Below are 22,405 nucleotides of genomic sequence, written 5' to 3'. Positions count from 1 at the left end.
CCAGCTGTCCTCACATAAAAGTGACTCAGATACACAAAAAATCTCACACGGCAGATTCTAAAATAACACTAGGAATGAAGAAAAAATATGGTTAACCCTAATCTCACTGTGTTGGATGACGCAGTTTATTTGCCTAGAACTTTTATACCCGAAGAATTCTATAATTATCAATGAGATCATAATTACTAGCAAGGTTACATTTTTAAAACCGTATTTCATTTCCTTCCCCCCACGGACTGAAAAAGGATTGATCAGGGGTACAGATCGTTCTGCCATAATGCGATAGTTGTGTTCCTCTGCAACCTCATGCTATAGAAAATCGCACTATGGAAAAACTACTATAGAAAGTCACACTGTAGAAAATCGCTTTAGAAAATCGCTAAACCCATAGAGTAGAAAGTTTGCATTATCCAAACAACATCCACAATTCATCAATCGTGTTATAACCAATTTGCAGTGACAAAACACGCGTTATAGCAGAACGACGCATAGTTTTTAAGAGGGCACAGAGTTAAATACAACGGATGTCCAAAGAAGTTTGAGTGTACAGGAGCATAGCACTTTAAAATGCCATGAACAGGTGCAGAAGATAGTCAAGAAGGCAAATGGAATACTGACCGTCATACGTAAATAATTGGAGTATAAGGATACAGACGTTATGCCTCATTTATGCAAACCCCTAGTTAAAACTCACTTAGAATACTATAAGCAGATCTGGGCACCACACCTTATGTAGGATGTTTTAGCTCTGGAGGGACTTCAAAGCAAGTTCACAAGGATGATACCCGAACTTCAGCTGTTAAATTATAAGGGGAGTTTAGAAAATTAGGCCTTTATCCTCTAGATTTTAGTTACTTAAAAGGTGACTTAATTGAGGTTTTCAGGATATTAACAGCGAAAGACAGGGTAGACGATGATGAACTATTTCCACTGGTTGCAGATTCTAGAACCAGGGACACAGTCTAAGAATTAGGGTCAGGCCATTCAGGAGAGATGTTAGAAAACACTTATTTATGCAGAGAGTAGTGGAGATTTAGAACTCCCTTCCTCAAATAGTGGTCAATTCTAACTCAATTGTTAAATTTAAATCGGAGAGGGATAAATGTTTATTAAGAAAGAGCATCGAGGGACATGGGTCCAAGGCAGGCATACAGAAATAAGCCAAAGATCAGTCATGATCTTATTAATGATACAGCAAGCTTGATGGGTGGTGTGGCCAACTCTTATTCCTATGTTCCAAGAGTCTACTCTCTGTTCTTGACAGAAGAAAACTTGAAAGCTGTTTGATCGTTATGCAAATATAGGGTTCAGGTGTGAACAGATATTTGACAGTGACTAGCAAAACCAAAGATTACTTATATAATCATTCACTCATGGAGTGGTGAGAATTTGGAGCTTGCTGCCATGTAAAATGGTTGAGACAAATAGCATAGACACTTTTAAGGGGCAGCTTGATAAGTCAAAGGAATACAGTATGTTCATAAGATGAGACAGGCTGGGTTAGAGATGGTACATGTAATGTTTCATTGCAAGGCAGCTGAAATTCAGGTTCTAACAACTGGCATACTTCCGTCATGAAGTATCACTGTCTTTGTTTGTAAGAAAATTATCTGAACTCAGTATGCACCATTTTTGGATGCTCAGACATTCAGTGATGCTTGTGAGCATCAGGCTGCTCTCTCCCAGCATCATCTGTGTCCTTATCATCATCAAATGATGGGAACAGTGGAATCCCAAGAGGCAGAAGATCTATTATTCACTACAAGAAGCCCATTAAATTTTCAGAAAGTTTCTTACAAGAGCTTTAAATTCTCAGAAACTGTCATATCTATTTGGAGAAAACAAATCCTTGAATTGCAGAATCTCATTTCGCATGATCTTGCAGATCTCTTCCCGCCTGTGTGGCACCACCTTAATGGACTGCTACTTCCACTTTTCTACTGGCAGTAATTAACAGGGTTGGTAGGTGGGCAGAAACATAGAAATCATGGAGGTATTTAGTGACATACCACTGTTCATTTAACTGTTGGGAAAACTTGAGCAATTGTGCACATGGCCATAGCAAGTGCATAGTTCTGAGATAGAATTCTACAGTTACCAGAAAGGAAACTTTTCTTATTTATTTTTACTCTTGTACCTTATTTCAATAACTTTAATAATTTTCACTTCTCCAACAGTTTTAATGTAATAGAGCATCTCATGGCACTTCCCAATAGCATTAGAAAACAAAATATGACATTGCGTCCATAAGGAAATATTAAGGCATTTGACCTGATCCTAATTCAAATGTCACAAGGAGTTCAGATGTGAATTGTGTACTTGTGCATGAATCACAAAATACTTGCATCCAAGTTCACCAGGTAATAGGATAGGTAAAACAGATGTTGGCTTTTATTTTGAATAAAATGGGGTTGTAAAAATGCAGAGGTCTTGATAAAATTATACAATGCATTAGTCAGACCACAACTGAAATACTGTGAACAATTTTTGGTCCCCTTGATGAAGAAAATTTATTCTGGCACTAGAGGCAATCAAGGAAATGTTCAATAGGTTGATTCTACATATGAAAGGATTTCTTATGGGGAGATGTTGAGTAGGTTGGGCCTGCACTCAATGAAGTTTATAAGAATGAGAGATGACCTTATTAAAACATTCTTAGGGGGATTGACAGGGTAAATACAGACAGATTGTTTCACCTCTTGACAGAATCTGGGTCCAAAGGGCATAATCTTAAGAGTAAAGGGTCACTAATTGACAGAGATGAGGAGGGTTTTTTTTGTCTTTTTGAAGGTAGGAGAATATATGGAACTCTTTACCTCAAATGGCTGTCTAAGCTGTGTTATTAAGTATATATATGGCAGAGACATTCAGATTATTAATCAGTAAGAAATTCAATGGTTCTGGACAAAATTTAGGAAAGTCGAGTTAAAGATTATCAGATCAGCCTCATAATCTTATTGAATAGTGGTGCAGACTCAATGGATCGAATGACCTACTTCTGCTCCGGGTATCATGGGTTCAGAACAAGAGGTTACGGTTTCAGGATATGCACTAGGCCGTTCTGGACTGAGATGAAGAGAAGATACATCATTCAGAAGTTGCTGACCCTGTAGAATTTTCTACCACAGAAGGCTGTTGAGGTGAAGTCACTGAATATATTTAAGAAATAAATAGATTTCTAGAAGCTAGATTGTATCATGAATGTGGAGAGAGAACACGTGAGTATGGCATTGAGATACAGGAACAATCATGTTCATGTTGAATGACAGAAGGGGATCTATGCGCTGAGTGCCTACTCCTGCTCCTATTTTCTATGTTTCTAAAAATAATGAAGATATTGTTCTTTTTTTAATTCATTAATCCATGGGATGTGGACATTACTATCAAGGCTAGCATTTATTGGCCACATTTAACAGCCCTTTGGAAGGTAATTACCCTCTTGAACTACTGAGCTCTGTCTAGTTTTGTGCATCCACATTGACATTGAGGAAGAAATTCCAGAATTCTGATCTGTCAACAGTGAAGAAATGAAAATGTACTTCAAATTGAGGATGGCATGTGACTTTAGAAAGAACTTACAGGTGGCAATGTTGTCTAAACAACCTGAGCAAGATACTGCAATGCATCTTGTTGATGTCACCCACTGCAATCACAGACTGCCAAGGAGAAGTGTTGAAGGTAGTGGATGAGGTGCTAATCAAATGGGCCTAAACGTCCTGGAAAGCACTGAGTTTTTTTTTGTGACTTATATATTGCACTCATCCAGGCATGTTGCAAGTATTCTAGTCTATTCTATATTCCAGATGTGTGCCTTCTATTTGGTGGGGACAAACTTTGGGAGGCAGGGGGTTGCTTATTAACATCAGAGGTCCAGAACTGAATAAGCTGCTTACACAATGATGTGAAGACTGACCAAAGTCAAAAACGTCATTTTACTCACCACTGGCATCTCCTCATATGAACGTACCGAAGACAATCTGTCTATAAATAGAGTGAAAACAAGCATGTCTCAGGAATTACTTCACTTGTATTTTTATCTGGGCTTTGAAAGAAGATAAACAAAACAGAACTCTAAAATAATTTAAAGCAAAATAATTCAGTGATAAAATGATCAACTGATGTTTACTCTACTTGTATAAACAACCCACAGCATTTATTTATTTCTTTATTTTTGAAACTTTAATTCACAGAGGAACCTCGATTATCCAAATATCGATTATACAAATTTTGGATTATCCAAAGAAGATTTCAAGGTTCCACAAAAATGTTATATCAAAGAGGTAAGTGTATTCGATTTACCTATACTGAAGAACATGTGAAAACACTGGAAAAAAACAAAGAAACACAAACAGCTCAAGCATCAGCAACTGGATACTTTTTAAGTAAGGTTTGTTACACAGCCCTTTGCAAAAGTAATTGTTTTACAGTATTCCTGTCACTTTACCAGGCCATTCATTTAAAAAGATAGCAGAGAATGTAAATGCATGCGCAAGGTGGTGCTTGCAAAACTGAGTTCCTGGAAACTGACATGCTCTTGCAATCGTAGAAGCTGTTTGGGACCTTATTTAATGCTGGGATTTGATATACAGTATTTATGTGATGGTAAGTCCTTCTCATTTTAACCTGTAATTTGCAGACTGCAAGGATTAGTTTGTTTAAATGGTAGACTCATTAAAATTATAGACTTAAACAAATTCTCCAGTAGAGCACAGTGTTAGACCAGTATGGCTTCCCTTGTTTAAGGTAAAATTGATTATCTGAATAATCGATTATCCAAACAAAATAGTGCCTGCCCATCTCATTCAGGTAATCGAGGTTCCTCTGTAAATTCTAGTTTCCTTTTGATATAATGGATTTTACTACAACCTTCACCAATGTTCATTTTGTTAAACTCAATTGATCCAAAGCTATTTGATATTATGTACAGAAAATAAACAGCATTTTACAAAAGAAATTTAGGTATTAGTATTGTGTAAGTATTTACCTGTCGGATTGCCACGAATGTACTCCTTTTTCTCTTCCAACATTCTAATTTGTCTCTCTAGTTGTAAATTCAGCTCCTGTTGTGTTTCATATCGAGTCTTCCATTCATTTCCTAAAGAAGGATGGAAACAGAACTTTAAAAATAGCTCTTATTACATTTTCATGCTGTATTGTGTTCATAAAGTTATTTCTAAATTTTAAATAAAGTGTTTATGCCTGAAGTAAAGAATTCTGCATGATTAAAACTTTTCTTCTATGCTTTCCTTTATTTGTCAGAGTATTGAGTTCAGGAGTTGGGAGGTCATGTCGTGGCTGTACAGGACATTGGTTAGGCCACTGTTGGAGCATTGCGTGCAATTCTGGTCTCCTTCCTGTCGGAAGGATGTTGTGAAACTTGAAAGGGTTCAGAAAAGACTTACAAGGATGGTGCCAGGGTTGGAGGATTTGAGCTATAGGGAGAGGTTGAATAGGCTGGAGCTGTTTTCCCTGGAGCGTCAGAGGCTGAGGGGTGACCTTATAGAGGTTTATAAAATCATGAGGGGCATAGATAGGATAAACAGACAAGGTCATTTCCCTGGGGTGGGGGAGTCCAGAACTAGAGGGTATAGGTTTAGGGTGAGAATGGAAAAAATATAAAAGGGATATAAGGGGCAATTTTTTCACGCAGAGGGTAGTCCGCATATGGAACGAGCTGCCAGAGGAAGTGGTGCAGGCTGGTACAATTACAACAGTTAAAAGGTATCTGGATGGGTATATAAATAGGAAGGGTTTCGAGGGATATGGGCCAAGTGCTGGCAAATGGGACTAGATTAGGTTAGGATACCTGATCGGCATGGACAAGTTGAACTGAAGGGTCTGTTTCCGTGCTGTACATCTCCATGACTCTATTACATACCTTCGTCTTCAATACTGTCTAATCGCTCTTCCAGTTGAGACACTGTGTTTCGCAAATCAGTAGCAGAAAAGTCAAGCATGTCCCTGTTTAAGAAATAAAAGGTAATACACTAAAATCATATAAAATTATAGTAAAACCAAAGCAGATCCCTAGTGCTTGAGATGAGCTTCTAAAATTTGGATACAGTCATGAGATAAAAATCACTGTGGTTTCCACGCACTTAAAAGGGATTAATATTAACACCACTAGAAGAACTGTTTTTCGACATCCTTATGATACTGTTACACATCCTTATAGTAGTTACTAAAATGCTTCATGTGTAGTTATAATACAATGCGACAGTTTTTCCATTTCCATAACCTGGAATTGAACTGAGTGAATAAAGTCTTCCACATGAATACATTTTGCTATCCCAGTTTAATTCTGGTATTCCATGAAGTAACAGTACAAAACTGAAAATTCTTCAGAACCGAATCTCCAACCTGTGGTAAGGGAAAGTAAATGGTGATCTTCTAAAGCTAGAGGAAATATACACGGGAGGGCAGTCTAATTGGATTAAAAAGGGGTTACAATTTCAATTTAAAGCAATATCTGCTGTGGAAATATTCAATATTATCTGTTAAAGAAGGACTGTGATCCTTACGCGAAGGCGCACAAATTTCTGCTACCTCAAAATATCATTTTTTTTGAGAAGTTACAGAAGTAACAAAAACAAGAACAACAACTGAAATGTAGCAGAACAAGAACAATTGATGTCTTGTTATGTTGTTAATGTTACTGAGACACTGTATGCTATCAACTCAAAAACAAGCTGCCTGAATTCTTCAACTTAACCTCACACTCAATAATCCTGTTGAAAGTCTTAACTTTCAGTTCATTACTGCTCCATCTCATTGCTTCTTGCAACATAAAGGAGTGACCATTAATAGGTAGAATTAATTTTAAAATGAGAAATTCTGTTGAAAGCGAGTTTCAATAGAGTTTGAATTCTACCATGCCTTTTACATAAAAATATTCCAACACAAGTTATAAGGAATACACGGTGACCACTTCTGCTCAGGAAATCTGCAAAACAACCAGGCCTACACAGTGGCGTAAAACTATCACTTCATATCCGTTGATTCTAACATTAATACTTAGGAAGCTCTTCTAACTATATCCCAGTTCTTAGGCTGCCTGAAACTACAACAGCAGCATTGGTGTAGCAGTTTTTGCTTGAACCAACAGTCAAGATTTTTTTGTTGTCCGTATCCCAACCATATTTCCCTAGGCAGTCTAACCATGCTTAATGAGTCAGATTGGACATTAACTATAAAGTAGTACTGCAAATGCCGAGTCAATGATAAGTAAAACTAATTTTCTTTAACACCACCATTGCAATATAATCTTTTGATGTCTTTGAGGCTAGTATTAGCCACAGAGAAAATAGCAATATTTTACAGTTACATCAGGACAATTCGTGTGACACCTGTTTTGAATTGTTATAGCTGGTTCGGGTTATCATCTAATCCCTACAGTGTAGAAGCGGACTGTTAAGCATATCGAATCACACTGATGCTCTGAAGAACATCCCACCCAGACCCACCCACCTACCCTATCCCTGTAACCCTGCATTTTCCATGGCTAAACCACCTGCCCTGCACATCCTTGGACAGTATGGGAAACCGGAGCACGTGGAGAAACCTACACACACAGGGAGAATGTGCAAATTCCATACAGATAGTTGCCCAAGGATGGAATCAAACCCTGGTCCCTGCTGCTGTGAGGCAGCAGTGCTAACCACTGAACCACTACAACGCCCTGGACAGGTAGAGGTCCAGTCAAATGATCCAGACGTGACAGCTGCAGAATTTAAATTCAATTGATTAAGTGAATCTGGAATTAAAACTTTTGTTTTAAAATAGTGACTATGAAATGAAGCAGGAATTGCAGAGATCTCAGAAGTATAGGCATTATGGCAACTTCCAGATTACCTGACACAGACTTCTAAGATGTGGTATCAATGATCACAGATGACTTGCAATGTTCTCGCTAAGTTGTATCCCACAGCCACTCTGGTGATTTGTTCGCATGGCCATTCCGGTTGCAGCATTGACACCCGGTTTTGGAAGTCACTGCCTTACATGGACCTTGGGGGCCCGCAGAGCCGGTAACTAAATTAGAGGGACCACTAATGATCTATACGTAGATGGAATGCAATGTTGTTATAATCGTGTGTTATGAAACGATGCTCTCAACACAATGTGTTTACAGTCTATAGCGCCTTAAGCCTATGGGAAGCCAGCTGTGTTGACAAAGCTATGCCCAGGCTGCAGCACTGATCTTGTTACAGGAAAACAAGCTGAAGTGGTGTACCAGTCACAACCACATTGTAATAGCCTTCATACATTTGTGCGTTGAGAATTGAGAGATCCCACAGAGGTCTCCAGTGATTCCTTGGAAGGAACAAGTTGCATAAATATTTGGTACAGCTATCACCTTGACAGCCACGGGATGATCACCCATTCCTTCAGTGTGCACTATCTACGAGATGAACTGCAGCAATTCACCAAAAGTCTTGAGACAGTACTTTCCGAATGCATGATCACTCAGAAAGACAAGGGCAACAGATACATGAGAACATCACCTGCAAGTTCCCCTCCAAGCTACTCATCATCTTGACTTGGAAATCTATCAAAGTTCCTTCCATGTTGCTAGGTAAAAATCCTGGAATTCCTTCCTGAAGGGCATTGTGGGTCACCCCTTAACATACAGACTGCAGCAGTTAGAAGGCAGCTCACCACCACCTTCACAAGGGCAAACAAGGACAGGCAATAAATTGCTAGCCAATCAGCAAAACCCACATCCCACAAATTAATTTTTTTTAAAATTCTCAAATTTTACTCTAGCAGATGACAGTTTGACCATAAGAGCATGAGACAAAGAAGCAGAAGTTAGACCATTCAGCCCATTGAATCTGCTCCACCATTCAATTATGGGTCACAGGTTTCTCATCCTCATTCTCCTGCTTTCTCCCTGTAACTTTTGATTCACTTGACAGTCAAGAATCTAACTATCTCTGTTTTAAATATTCTCAATGACCTGGCCTCCACAACCTTCTGTGGCAGTGAATTCCATCGATTCATCACTCTCTGGCTGAAGAAGTTTCTCCTCATCTCCATTCTCAAGAGTCTTCCCTTTACTCTAAAGCTGTGCCCTCAGATCCTAGACTCTCCTGCTAATGGAAACATCTTCCCAACAACCACTCTGTCCAGGCTGTTCAGTCTTCTGTAAGTTTCAATTAGATCCTTCCTCATCCTTCTAAACTCCATCGAGTATAGACCCAGAGTTCTCAAAAGTTATTCATATGTTAAGACTTTCTTTCCTAGGATCATTCTTGTGAACCTCCCCCAGACTACTTCAGGGTCAGTATATCCTCCCTGATGTATGGGGCCCAAAATTGAGCACAAAACTCTAAATGGGTCTGACTCGAGCCTTATAAAGCCTTAGAAGTACATCCTTGCTTTTATATTCAAGTTCTCTTGAATACATGCCAACATTGCATTTGCCTTCCTAACGACCAACTCAACCACTGGGTTTACCTTAAGAGAATCCTGGACTAGAACTCCCTTAGTCCCGTTACACTTCAGAATTCTGAATTTGCTCCCTATTTAGAAAATAGTTCATACCTATATTCTTCCTATCAAAGTGCATGACCTCACACTTTCCCATGTTGTTCTCCATCTGCCAGTTCTTTGCCCACTCTCCAAACCTGTCTAAATCCTTCTGCAAGGTAAAAACAATAACTGCAGATGCCGGAAACCAAATTCTGGATTAGTGGTGCTGGAAGAGCACAGAAGTTCAGGCAGCAGCCAACGAGCAGCGAAATCGACATTTCGGGCCCTTCATCAGGAATAAGGGCTTTTGCCCAAAACGTCGATTTCGCTGCTCGTTGGATGCTGCCTGAACTGCTGTGCTCTTCGAGCACCACTAATCCATAAATCCTTCTGCAGCCTCCCTGCCTTCTCAATACTACACATCTCTCTACCTATCCTTGGATTATCTGCAAACTTAGCCAAAATGTCCTCAGTTCCTTCATCTCGATCGTTAATGTATAAGGTGAAAATTTGCGATCCCAACACTGAGCCTTATGGAACACCACCAGCCACCATCCTGAGAAGTATCCTTTTATCCCCTTTCTCTGCTTTCTTACAGACAGCTCATTTTCTATCCTTGTCTCTAACATTATAGGCTCTTATCTTACTCAGCAGCATCTTGTCAAAGGCATTCTGGAGGTCCAAGTAGGTAACATCCATTGGCTCTCCTTGTCCTAACCTACTTGTTACTTCCTCAAAGAATTCTAACAGATTTGTCAGGCATGATCTCCCCTTGATGAAACCATGCTGACTTTGCCTTATTTTCCCATGCACTTCCAAGTATTCAGAAACTTCATCCTTCACAATGGACTCCAAAATCTTACGAATAGCTGAGGTCAGGCTAGTTGGCCTGTAATTTCCCATCTTTTGTCTTAAACCCTTAGTAAATAGGGGGTTACATTAGCGATTTTTCAGTTCTCTGGGACCCTTGCTGACACCAGTGATTCCTGAAAGATCACCACTAATGCCTCCACTATCCCTTCAGCTGTCTCCTTAGAACTCTGGGGTGTGGTCCATCTGCTTCAGGTGATTTATCCACTTCAGACCTTCCAGTTTTTATAGCACCTTCTCCTTGGTGATGAGTTGCCTCATCCTCCCTTTAGTATACTTCCTTCTCCTCGTGATGAATTTTTGCTACGTCTCTCAAATTACTTACAGAAACTCCTGCCTTTGCTGTTTCAATGTCTTTCCTGCTCAGCTCCTCTCCCAGTCACTTCTGGTCAGCTTCTCCCTCTACAGTTGCCTTTATAAAACTGTAAAACTGTTACATCTGATTCCAGCTTTTTCCTCTCAAACTGCAGAGTAAATTCTATCATATTATGGTCACTGCCTTCTAAGGATTTCTTTACCTTAAGCTCCCTTATCAAGTCTGCCTCATTGCACATTACTAAATCCTGAATTGCTTGTTCCCTAGTGAGCTCCACCACAGGCTGCTCAAAAAAAGCCATCTCGTAGCCAATACACAAATTCTTTCTCTTGCAACACACCACCCACCTGATTTTCCTAGTCTACCTGCATCTTGAAGTTTCCCATGAATAACTGTAACCTTACACACTTTTTCTATCTCCCGGTGTATCTTGTACCCCACATCTGACTACTATTTGCAAGTTTGGACATAATTCCCATTATGTTTTTTTTTACCTTTGCAGTTCTTCAATTCTACCCACACAGGTTCTACATCATTTGGGCTCTACATCGTTTCTTGCTAGAAATGTAATTTCATTCCTTTTTAGTAAGGCAACTCCACTCCCTCTGACCACCTGCCTGTCTTTTTGATAGGATGTATGTTCAGCTCCAAGTCCTGATCCCCTTGCAGCCACATCATATCTGCCAATTTCGATCTGCACCACAAGCTCATTTAAATATTTTGTATACTGCATGCATACAGATTCAACACCTTTAGTCCTTATTTACTGTCCCGCTTCTCATTGTCATCCCTTTATCCGGTGTGCTTGAAGTTTGATTCGTAACCTCTCCAAATATTTTGTCCTATTGTGTTGTGGAGGCTTTAATAACATCTCCTGAGTTCTTCTCTCTGATGGTTTCCCAGCATCTACTCAGTCTGTAGGAACAAAGTGCCTTGCTCATCTGGAAGAGATGGCCTAGAGAACAATAGATTCTGTGCCTTCTATAGCTTCACTGCATCCTGAGAGCAACTTCAGTTACAATTTCTTTATAAGTTGTTTATTTGGCAGCTGAGCAAAGTTGCTGCTGCTCCTGGACTTGCAGGAGCATTTACTCTTCCTCGATTCCTCTCTGCCTTCATTGCACCATGCCCAGAGTGACAATTAACTATATTGTGGCGAGATCAATTTGTCAAAGTTCCAATAAAATTATGCTGGGAACATAGGAACACAGGAAAGTAGGAACAGATTCGGACATTCAGCCCATCAATTTGATTATGTGTGATTCAAGACTTTTATTCACCCTATCCCTATAATCCTGTAGGGGCCCCGGTAATCAGAAATCAATCTATCTTAAACAAACTCAAAGAGTGAGGCTCCACAACATTCTGAGTTAAATAAAAATCCTCATCCACACCGAAGTGGCATCCTGTTATTTTTAAATTGTGTCCCCTGGTTCTAGACTCCCTAACCAGAAGAAATATCGCACTTGTATCTCCCTGTCTATCCCTTGAAATATTTTCTAACTTTCAATGAGATCACTTCCCATTCTTCAAAGCTTTAGAGAGTACAGGCCCAGTGACTAAATACGTGGGATATAAATCCTGGCCACAAGCAGTCTTGACCATGTCTTTGATCTTTACAAGTTGATCATAGTCATCTCTGTGAAGCAGAAGTAATCAGAGATAACCTTAAAAAGTATCAACTATGGACCACAATTTACAAAGATCATTTAAGGTCTCACAGGCTGCACAAAGTACCAAGGTGATTCCCTCTCAACTTGGAATGTAATTATTTGCCTCAGTGGCTCACTGCCCAGACTGTAATAATATGGGATGCATGACCCTGACAGCCCGTGTGCGTTTGCTGTAACCCTTTAGGGACTTGGGGGTGGTGGGACGAGGTTTGGGGCTGCTGATGTCACCCATGGAGTACACTTATCCCAAGATACTGGGGACTGCTGTCCAAGATGTAAACCTGAAGGAGCAAGCAGAAAACTGCAGCTGACAGGTACCCACCGTGACTTTCATGTCGAGAATTATCATCGTCTGTTTTCCCTCATTACGAAAACCACTTTTATCTCTATGTTCAATATATCAGCTAACCTACTTAATGTAACTTACCTACTTGAATGGTAAGAAATTGCAGCACACTGCTCTTCAGAGGGACCTGGGTGTCCTCATGCATGAATCACAGAAGATTGGTCTGTAGGTGCAACAGGTAATTAAGAAGGCAAATATAATTTTGATCTTCATTGCTAAAGGGATTAAAAGCAGAGAGGTTATGTTGCAGCTGTACCAGGTGCTGGTGAGGCCACACTTGGAGTACTGCGTGCAGTTTTGATCTTCTTACTTGAGAAAGGACGTACTGGCACAAGAAGGGGGACAGAGAAGGTTCACTAGTTGATCTTGAGTTGAGAGGGTTGGTTTATGAGGAGAAACTGAGTAGACTGGGATTATATTCATTGGAATTTAGAAGAATGGAGGTGGGGGATCTTATAGAAACATGTAAGATTATGAAGGGAATAGATAAGATAGAAGCAGAAAGGATGTTTCCACTGATAGGTGAAACTAGGACAAGAGGGTATAGCCTCAAAATTAGGGGAAGCAGACTTAGGACTGAATTGAGAAGGAACTTCTTTACCCAGAAGGTTGTGATTCTTTGGAATTCCCTGCCCAGTGAAGTAGTTGAGGTTTCCTCAGTAAATGTTTTTAAAGCTAAGACAGATAACTATTTTAACAGCAAAGGAATTAAGAGTTATGGTAAGAGAGCAGGTAAGTGGAGCTGAGGTCACGAAGAGATCAGCCATGATCTTACTGAATGATGGAGTAGGCTCGAAGGACCAAATGGTCTGCTCCTGTTCCTAATTCTTATATTCTTGTATGACGTTCTTATGTAGCCTTTGTCAAAGATTTTAAATAATCTGTTTTCATGTTTTCAACTCCCAGAAAAATCTTAGCAACAGTCAAAGCCATTTTGAAATTCCAATCCATGTAATATATTCACAACAATTCCCAGTTTATTTTATCCACTACCTCAAAGATGACATTTCTTTCAATTCAAAATATTTCTATCCCATCGAAAACGTCCACAAGTGTTGTGATCACAGCTGCTGGTAATGCTGTATAACTCATTTCCCACAGTGAAACTCCATGGCAATGAGATGTCTAAAAATGATTATCCAACATTTTGAATTAAAAGCAGGGAACCTAATATTGATGTGTCAGTGCTAGAATTAGCTTAAAATCAGTTAGGAATCAAAAATCTTGAATTAGTAGTAACCAAGAAAGAAAGAGAAAAAGAAACAAATTACAGAGAGAAGAAAAAGAGAAAACAACAGATAGGACAAAGACAAACAAAAAATAAAAGAGTATAAAGTCTAAAGAGAAGTGCAATAGAAAGGGAGGAAGAACAAAGGAGGAGAGAACTGGAAGTAAGAAAGTTTTATTATTTGCAATTTGGTTACTACAAACAATGAACACATTCACAAGAGGTTGCCAATGTACTTTAACAAATAATGTTAATTGATTACATAAAATAAAAAAGAAAAACAAAATCATATATAAATCTGACAACTTGAAAAGATCTTACCATAAAAAGCCAAAGCAAGAATGCAACCTATTTTTCCCACCAATATCCTTTAAAGATTTTGAATGCCACTCAAGTATCATTACTATCTTCACTTTAAGATTTCTTCTTAATTGACAATGTCATAAACACTTTCCTTCAGTAAATTTCTGCATGTTCACCAAATGTGATTTTCTCTGTGGGGACACACTGATAAGAATAGTGCCCCTCAAAGATAAGCAAGGCCACTTATGTGTGGAACCACAGGAGACGGGGGAGATACTAAAAAAAGTATTTTGCATCAGTATTTACTGTGGAGAGGGATATGGAAGATAGAGAATGTGGGGCAATAAATAGCAACATCTTGAAAAATGTCCATATTACATAAGAGGTAATGCTGGACGTCTTAACACGCATAAAGGTGAATAAATCCCTGGGACAAGCTCAGGTGTACCCTAGAACTATGTGGGAAGCCAGTTAAGTGATTGCTGGGCCTCTTGCAGAGATAGTTGTATAATGGATAGCCACAGGTGAGGTGCCAGAAGACTGCAGGTTGGCTAACATGGGTGCCACTATTTAAGAAAGGTGGTAAGGAAAAGCCAGGGAACTGTAGCCCAGTGAACCTGACATCGGTGGTGGGCAAGTTGTTGCAGGGAATCCTGAGGGACAGAACTTACATGTATTTGGACAAGCAAGGACTGATTAGGGATAGTTACATGGCTTTGTGTGCACAAAATCATGTGTTACTAAATTAAATGAGTTTTTTGAAGCAGTAACAAAGAGGATTGAAGAGGACAGAGCAGTGGATGTGATCTATATGGACTTCAGTAAGGCATTCGACAAGGTTCCTCATGGTAGGTTGGTTAGCAAGGTTTGATCACATGGAATACAGGGAGAACTAGCCATTTGTTTACATAACTGGCTCGAAGGTAGAAGTAATGGTGAAGGGTTGCTTTTCAGCCTGGAGGCCTGTGACCAGCGGTGTGCCACGAGAATCGGTGCTGGGTCCACTGCTTTTGTCATTTATATAAATGATTTGGGTGTGAACATAGAAGGCATGATTTAGTTTTTGCAGATGACAACAAAATTGGAAGTATAGTGGACAGTGAAGAAGGTTACTTCAGAGTACAACAGGACCTTGATCAGATGGGCCAATGGGCCGAGGAGTGGCAGATGGAGTTTCATTTAAATAAATGTGAGGTGCTGCATTTTGGAAAGGCAAATCAAGCCAGGACTTATACACTTAATGGTAAGGTCCTGGGAAGTGTTACTGAACAAAGAGTCCTTGAAGTGCAGGTTCATACTTCCTTGAAAGTGGAGTCGCAGGTAGATGTGACATGAAAGAAGGCGTTTGATAAGAAGGTCTTTTCCCTCGGGTGAGGGAGTTCAAAACTAGAGGGCATAGGTTTAAGGTGAGAGGAGAAAGGTTTAAAAGGGACCTAAGCAGGAACCTTTTCACATAGAGGGTGTTGCGTGCATGGAATGAGCTGCCAGAGGAAGTGGTGGAGGCTAGTATGAATGCAACATTTAAAACGTATCTGGAAGGATATATGAATAGGAAGGGTTTAGAGGAATGTGAGCCAAGTGCTGGCAAATGGAACGAGATTATTTTAGGATATCTGGTCAGCATGAGCGAGTTGGAATGAAGGGTCTGTTTCCACACTGTACATGCTATGACCCTATGACTCTGACATTGGTGAATTTACTAAATATTTTCACTGAATTCTAAGAAAAATCTCAAGGTTTTGACTAGTTTTAAGCTGCTAAACGGCTATTCTGTTGGTATGGATCATTCCTTTGGACTGGACCTGTTTCTAGCCTCTGACATTTCTTTCAGTTGCAGTAAATTCAAAAGCTCAACTTTGTAAAAACCTCAGCAATTATCTCACCAGCAAGCTTGCCTGTTCATTTGGTCTAATCATGTGGTTTCTTTGAAATGCTGTTTTGACACACCATTAAAACAATTGACTTTCTGACCTTTAAACAAAAATCACTTTCAGAGAATTGAAGAACCTAAATCTATCTACCTTAGAAATCAAGTTCCAAAGTAATAACAAAATAGTGTAAAGCTTCATCACAACATAAAAGCTGAGCTTTTGATTAATCTAATAAGTCAGGTTCCAAAAAGTGAAGCGATTTTAATAAACTCCACTGTGGCTATGGTTTCCAATTCTGGGCACCTGTGAGATGTGAAGGCTTTGTTGAGGGTTCAATATGAAATTTACTAGAATGGCTGCAGGAATAAAGGATTTTAGAGAGGTTAAGATTGCTCTCCCAAGAACTAAGAAGCGCAAGGGGATTTATTGGCAATGTATCCAATAATGGAGGGTTTAGATAGAATAAATAGAAACTGTTTCCAGTGGATGAAGGACTGATATAAAACAGATGGTCCACATATCATTTTAATTAATGATAAGAAATGAGGACAATTTTTTACACAAATAGTGGTTAGGATTTGGAAAGTACTATCTCCCTGCAATTCATATGGACACAACTTCAAATTAGTGTTCCAAAGGAAATTGTACAATTACCTGGAGCAAAAAAAAGGGAAGGAATGATCTGGAGTCAGGGGTAATGGTAGGACTGACTAGCTTTTTCTTTGAAAGAACTGGTACAGATTTGATGACCTGAATGGCCACCTTCTGTACTGCACTATTCTGTTCTATTGATCCCAAAATGCTTTGAGAAGACACTTGGCAGAAGCTGTTGAGGCTTTAAAAGGGGAAGGGTAAGGGAGGAATTAAGGGCCCAGAAACAGATGAGACACCAGGGTTCATGATTCATTCCTCTGACTCTGTTAATGACCAGAAATTTACCTGGACAGCTACAGAAATGCAGTGGCTACATGAGCAAATCAGAGGTTGGAAATTCTGCAGTAAGTACCTCACTTACTGACCACAGCCTGACCCATCCCCTCACTAAAATCTGTCCACTATCTACAATGCATGAGAGAGGAATGCGATGGAATACTTTCCAATTGACTGGATTAGGGCAGTACCAACAGCATTCAGTAAGTACAACACGGTCCAAGTTAAATCAGGTAGGTTGATTGATTGGTATCCCACTGACCACATTAAACATTGAATCCCTCCACCAGCCAAGCATGGTGGCATTGGTATGTTTCATCTGTAAGATGCACTACAGTAATTCACCGAAGGCATTTGACAGCAAATTCCAAACCCTTAGCTTTTACTATTTATAAGAACACAGCTCAAGCACAGTAAACTTACAATCTACAAGCTCCACTCCAAGCCACACACTATCCTGACTTGGAAGTATATCACAGTTCTTTCATTGTTTCTGGTCAAAATTCTGGAACTGCTCTTCTAACAGCACTATAAACACCACCTTCTCAAGGGTAACTAAAGATGATAGTACCTAGGTCCATGAATGAAGGAAAAAGCTCAGATGCAATCATTTTAAAAAATCAAACCTATCATTAAATCTTCAGAAAAGGCATGTTTCACCAAGTCTTCTAGAATTTTATGGCTACGTGCTTGGAAATCTTAAACACACTATACACTGCATTCTGAAAGATGTATCTAGCCACACTCTTCAGTCAGCAGTGCGATCATTCTGGGAAAATATTCCAATTTAGCAGATTTGGTTTACTGATCACAGTCTTAGAATTTTGATTTGCAGTATAATGAATGCTTTGTTTATACAAATACATCATATATGATAGACATTAAACCAGGACATAAAAGAATTGCGGTGGATACATCAGCTTTATTGTAGTACCAGCAATTCTTTCAGACTGTTACACATGTTAAATCAGAGATTGCATTTTAGATTAGATTAGATTACTTACAGTGTGGAAACAGGCCCTTCAGCCCAACAAGTCCACACCGCCCCGCCGAAGCGCAACCCACCCATACCCCTACGTCTACCCCTTACCTACACTATGGACAATTTAGGATGGCCAATTCACCTGCACATCTTTGGACTGTGGGAGGAAACTGGAGCACCCGGAGGAAACCCACGCAGACACGAGGAGAACGTGCAAACTCCACACAGTCAGTTGCCTGAGGCGGGAATTGAACCCGGGTCTCTGGCGCTGTGAGGCAGCAGTGCTAACCACTGTGCCACCGTGCCGCCCATGGGTTCATTTATACCACGTAAAGTGCAGCCTACTATTCTGCTGTTAGGATGTAAATGTTCGGAGTCTGTTTCTTCCTCTAAGTATTACTTCAAAATTTGCACAAAACATTATCACCTGAAGTGTGATAAGTAACTTGTTTGACAGAAAGTGTGGGACTAGATGCAGTTTTATTACTTTAGACATGTAAAATAGTACTTTTTATGACTATAAAAAGAATTCTACATACACAATATAGTGTACTACTATATAGTCCAGTTTACCTGTGATGAAATTGTTCAGTTATGTACAATATTGCACTAAGCAAATAGTCTGTGACTGGGAACATTTATGACATACTCAATTCCAAGTTAGTTTTTCTTTGTATCAACATGTTTGGACATGTTATTGCACACCAATCCATCATGTCTTAAGGTGGTACTTGAACCTGACCTTCTGGTCCAGAGCAGGTTCATTCCCACTGCTCCACAAGACCTTACTTATCCACAAGGATTGGAGTGATAACATCAATTCTGCCCATCACTTGGAGAAGGGTTATTGCAAGGTTTTCAATAGGTCACTCATGACAGTTCGAAGTTCATTGAAGAGCAGTTAGAAAGATTGGGATTTAAAAGCCCCCACATGTGAACTGGTGTAGACAGGTTTTGGTGCATTGTATGGAAGCAACTGAATTAAACTGGTTTTCCATTGGCATCACAGTGAGTTTGGCTCCAAGAGCAGTTGGATAGCTTCGTGTTGTTAGAACACGGGCCACGTTATAAGGCAGTTAGATGTAGCAATCACAGCTTATGAAAAGTCTTGGAAGTTGTTCTGGCTCACAAGAAGCCAGGAGCCACTAATCAGTCAGTACAGTGAAGAGTGGGAGTGAAAAAGCCATTAAGTGTCTGCTTGATGCAGCTGGACAAGATGGGATTGCAAGAAAAAATATAAGGAAAGATTTCTTGAAGGCCAATAGTGAAAAATTGTAACTCCTTTTGAAGTTGACAGAGATTTGAAGACCTATCAGGTCATTGAGGTCTGGGAGACATTGGTGAGAATCAGCGGGATTGTTCTGAACACATTTGCTACTTGGTGTGCTCTGTGGGCGATGTATTTGCCTCTGGCGTGGTATTTTACCTAATGTGTCAATGTTTATGTTATCCTGCATAACATAAGGAAATTAGCATGATAATGAAGAATCCAATGGACATTTGTCATAGCTATATGCAAACGTTATATTCACAGCCACATTAACACTTCGGCTAACATGGAGCTATTAAGATTACAACTGAGCACTGTGCTTTCAATAGTATGTCATACTTCAAGTGATCTGAGATAAGATGCAGTCTGTGATCTTCACGTTCTTGCATCACATGCTATGATACCGTGATAATATCATGAGCAGATCTCTTAAATGTGGCTATTAAAGAATGAGTTCAGAATTAGGAAACATTATTTTAAAATTAGGGGTCACCCATTTAGGCCAGAGATGAAAGGCTATTCTTCTCTCATAGGATTGTGCAACTTTTGAAATCGGCCTCAGAATATGGTGGAGATAGGACATTGAATATTTTAAAGAAAGGTGGAGATAGATTTTTATTAGGAAAGAGAATCAATAGTTATCAAGGATAGATGAGAATGTGGAATTCAGAACACAAACAGTTCAATCATGATCGTTTTTGAATGTCTGAGCAAACATTAGATTAGATTAGATTCCCTACAGTATGGGAACAGGCCCTTCGGCCAACAAGTCCACACTGATCTTCCAAAGCGTAACCCACTGACACTCATTCCCATACCCAATATTTACCCCTGATTAATGCACCGAACATTATGGGCAATTTAGCATGGCCAATTCACCTAACTGCACATCGTTTGGATTGTGGGAGGAAAGCGGAGCACCTGGAGGAAACCCACGCAGACACAGGGAGAATGTGCAAACTCCACACAGTCACCCGAGGCAGGAAGCAAACCGGGTCCCTAGCACTGTGAGGCAGCAGTGCTAACCACTGAGTCACTGTGCCACCCATCATAAAGAGCTGAATGCCCTACATCTGCTTCTAGTTCATATTTCTGTATGTTTGCATAGTCTTGAAACAAAACAAACTCTCCAATTCTTCTATATCCTTTCCATATCATACATAATGCATACTTAATCAATGCCATAAAATTCACATTCACATAACAGGGTGTGCAAGTTTTGTTAATATACAATTGTTATGAAGTTGAAGGCTTGCACTATACCTTTAAGAAATTACAAGCACCCGTGTACAGTATATGACCAGATGGCAGTCTCAGAGTGTACTGGAAAATTGAAAATATGTAACATTTGGCTGTGAAACGGATACCTGAATTTTGATTGGATAAATTTGACTTGTTGTCAAAATAGCAATCAGTTTAAATTATGTCCCAGGGTACTAAACCCAATCACATTTAAATTTGTTGTTTTGACAGCATCGAACCAATGAGATAATCCAATGGTGGAGTATAAAAACGCAGGTATTTTGAAAATTGGAGAGAGAGCAACTGCCATTAGAAAGACCCAAGAAATTAGGAAACACTCTCTATCAAAGGTACCTTTCCATATGAAACATTCTCACAGTTAAAAGAAAGATAACCCAGGGAATTCAGCAGCTGGAAGAGTGAAGTCACAGAAGATGACAGTGGCTGTGAGCTTTTGAAATTAAGTTTATGTAATTTTAATGTGTCTTATTAGAACAGCATATTGTTAAAGATTTGAAGGCAGGTAATAAGCAGTTAAGAGAAAAGAAGGCGTAGGGTTGTGAATAGTTGTTGTTTAACGATCACTTTTAGAGTTAAAAAAGAAATTGATGTTATTTTCTTTAAATTGTGGAATTTGAGAGTTCTCTGTCACTCATTTTTAAACAGATTACAAGGCTAGGTGGGCTTTTCTGGATGTTTGCTTTAAGTAACAGAATGGTTCACTGTCGTGTTGCAAGACAATGAACAAATAAATAGCCACATAGTAGTACAGAACTTGAGTACTGCTGAAACAGAAAGAAATTCTGATCAAGGCTTTTTCATCTTACAATCATCTCGACAGATCACAACCACATCACCTTATAGGGAGAACCAACTTTGATATTGTGTTAGAGAAGAGTCCTGATTGATTAATTGGTAGAGGTGTTCATGTACCAATTCATAAGGATTGACAGTTAACTGCCAGGCTTTTTTAAAATTTTAAATCAGGTTGACTCACCTATTTTGAGTTGAGGCATGAATATGTTCTGTCTAAAAGGAAAATTATTAATGTGTAGCTTCTAGTACATGCAAATATGCCTGACTTGGTAATTCTTGCAAATTGTCCTAAGTACAAGATCTGAAAATGTGTTGCTGGAAAAGTACAGCAGGTCAGGCAGCATCCAAGGAACAGGAGAATCGACGTTTCGGGCATGAGCCCTTCAGGAATCCTGAAGAAGGGCTCATGCCCGAAACATCAATTCTCCTGTTCCTTGGATGCTGCCTGACCTGCTGTACTTTTCCAGCAACACATTTTCAGCTCTGATCTCCAGCATCTGCAGTCCTCACTTTCTCCTCGTAAGTACAAGGTGACAACATATGCCTTGCCTAACTGCAATCATTAAATACTGTAGTCAGAACTTATAAAAAAGATGACTTTTGCATTTGGAATCTATTTTTGAGGAGCATATATGTTCACATTTGTAAAATCTTTCATTAATAGTTTTACCTCTTTATGTCTGTTTCTATGCCTAAAAGTCATCCCAAGTCTCAAAGTCCACCTATAAAGTGAAAGCTATATAAAAAGAAATTCATGCCAGAACTGATTGCCACTAGATAGCGCACCCGGCTTGTCACCATGGATCCTGACGGGGAAGAATACACTGGGAACTGTTTCTTAACTCATGATATCCCAGGTTGAAACAAAAGTTGAATAGAAGAGCGGGAATGGTATCAGATATGGTTCAAAGTTGAGAAGCCGCATGATCCCAGGGGAAAGTCCCATTGCCCTCATACCGCATTTGCCTCTCCTGCTCCAACTCGTTGCTCAGCTGCTCGAGATCCAAGGAGTCCCCGCGCGCTTCCTCCATCCTGGCTCATGGCCCCACTTGTTACAGTGGTCACCGTGGAAACGCACCGTCAT

The 22,405-nt window shown here is 39.6% G+C and overlaps 2 protein-coding genes across 3 annotated transcripts in view; one reads left to right on the top strand and one right to left on the bottom strand.

Moving 5' to 3' along the window:
• The window catches only part of ccdc169 (coiled-coil domain containing 169), a 71,786-nt gene extending 49,388 nt beyond the window's left edge, over nt 1-22,398 (bottom strand). The window contains exons 1-5 of one of the 2 annotated variants that reach the window (XM_072577207.1): nt 22,279-22,325; nt 12,761-12,842; nt 5,879-5,961; nt 4,985-5,095; nt 3,941-3,981 (exon numbers count right to left, since the gene is read on the bottom strand). In XM_072577207.1, the coding sequence (XP_072433308.1) occupies nt 3,941-3,981; nt 4,985-5,095; nt 5,879-5,957 (231 nt within the window). In that variant the 5' untranslated portion in view covers nt 5,958-5,961; nt 12,761-12,842; nt 22,279-22,325. Of the gene's footprint in view, nt 1-3,940; nt 3,982-4,984; nt 5,096-5,878; nt 5,962-12,760; nt 12,843-22,278 lie in introns of both variants that reach the window. The other variant, XM_072577206.1, reaches the window with a different exon arrangement.
• Nucleotides 4,202-22,405, top strand: part of ccna1 (cyclin A1) — a 138,849-nt gene continuing 120,645 nt past the window's right edge. The window contains exon 1 of the mRNA XM_072577205.1: nt 4,202-4,280. The gene's annotated coding sequence lies outside the window, so the exon portion shown is untranslated. The remainder of the gene's footprint in view (nt 4,281-22,405) is intronic.

This window comes from Chiloscyllium punctatum, chromosome 9 (genome assembly GCF_047496795.1).
Source record: "Chiloscyllium punctatum isolate Juve2018m chromosome 9, sChiPun1.3, whole genome shotgun sequence".
NCBI classification, from domain to species: domain Eukaryota; kingdom Metazoa; phylum Chordata; class Chondrichthyes; order Orectolobiformes; family Hemiscylliidae; genus Chiloscyllium; species Chiloscyllium punctatum.
This window is presented reverse-complemented; position numbering and strand designations above follow the sequence as displayed.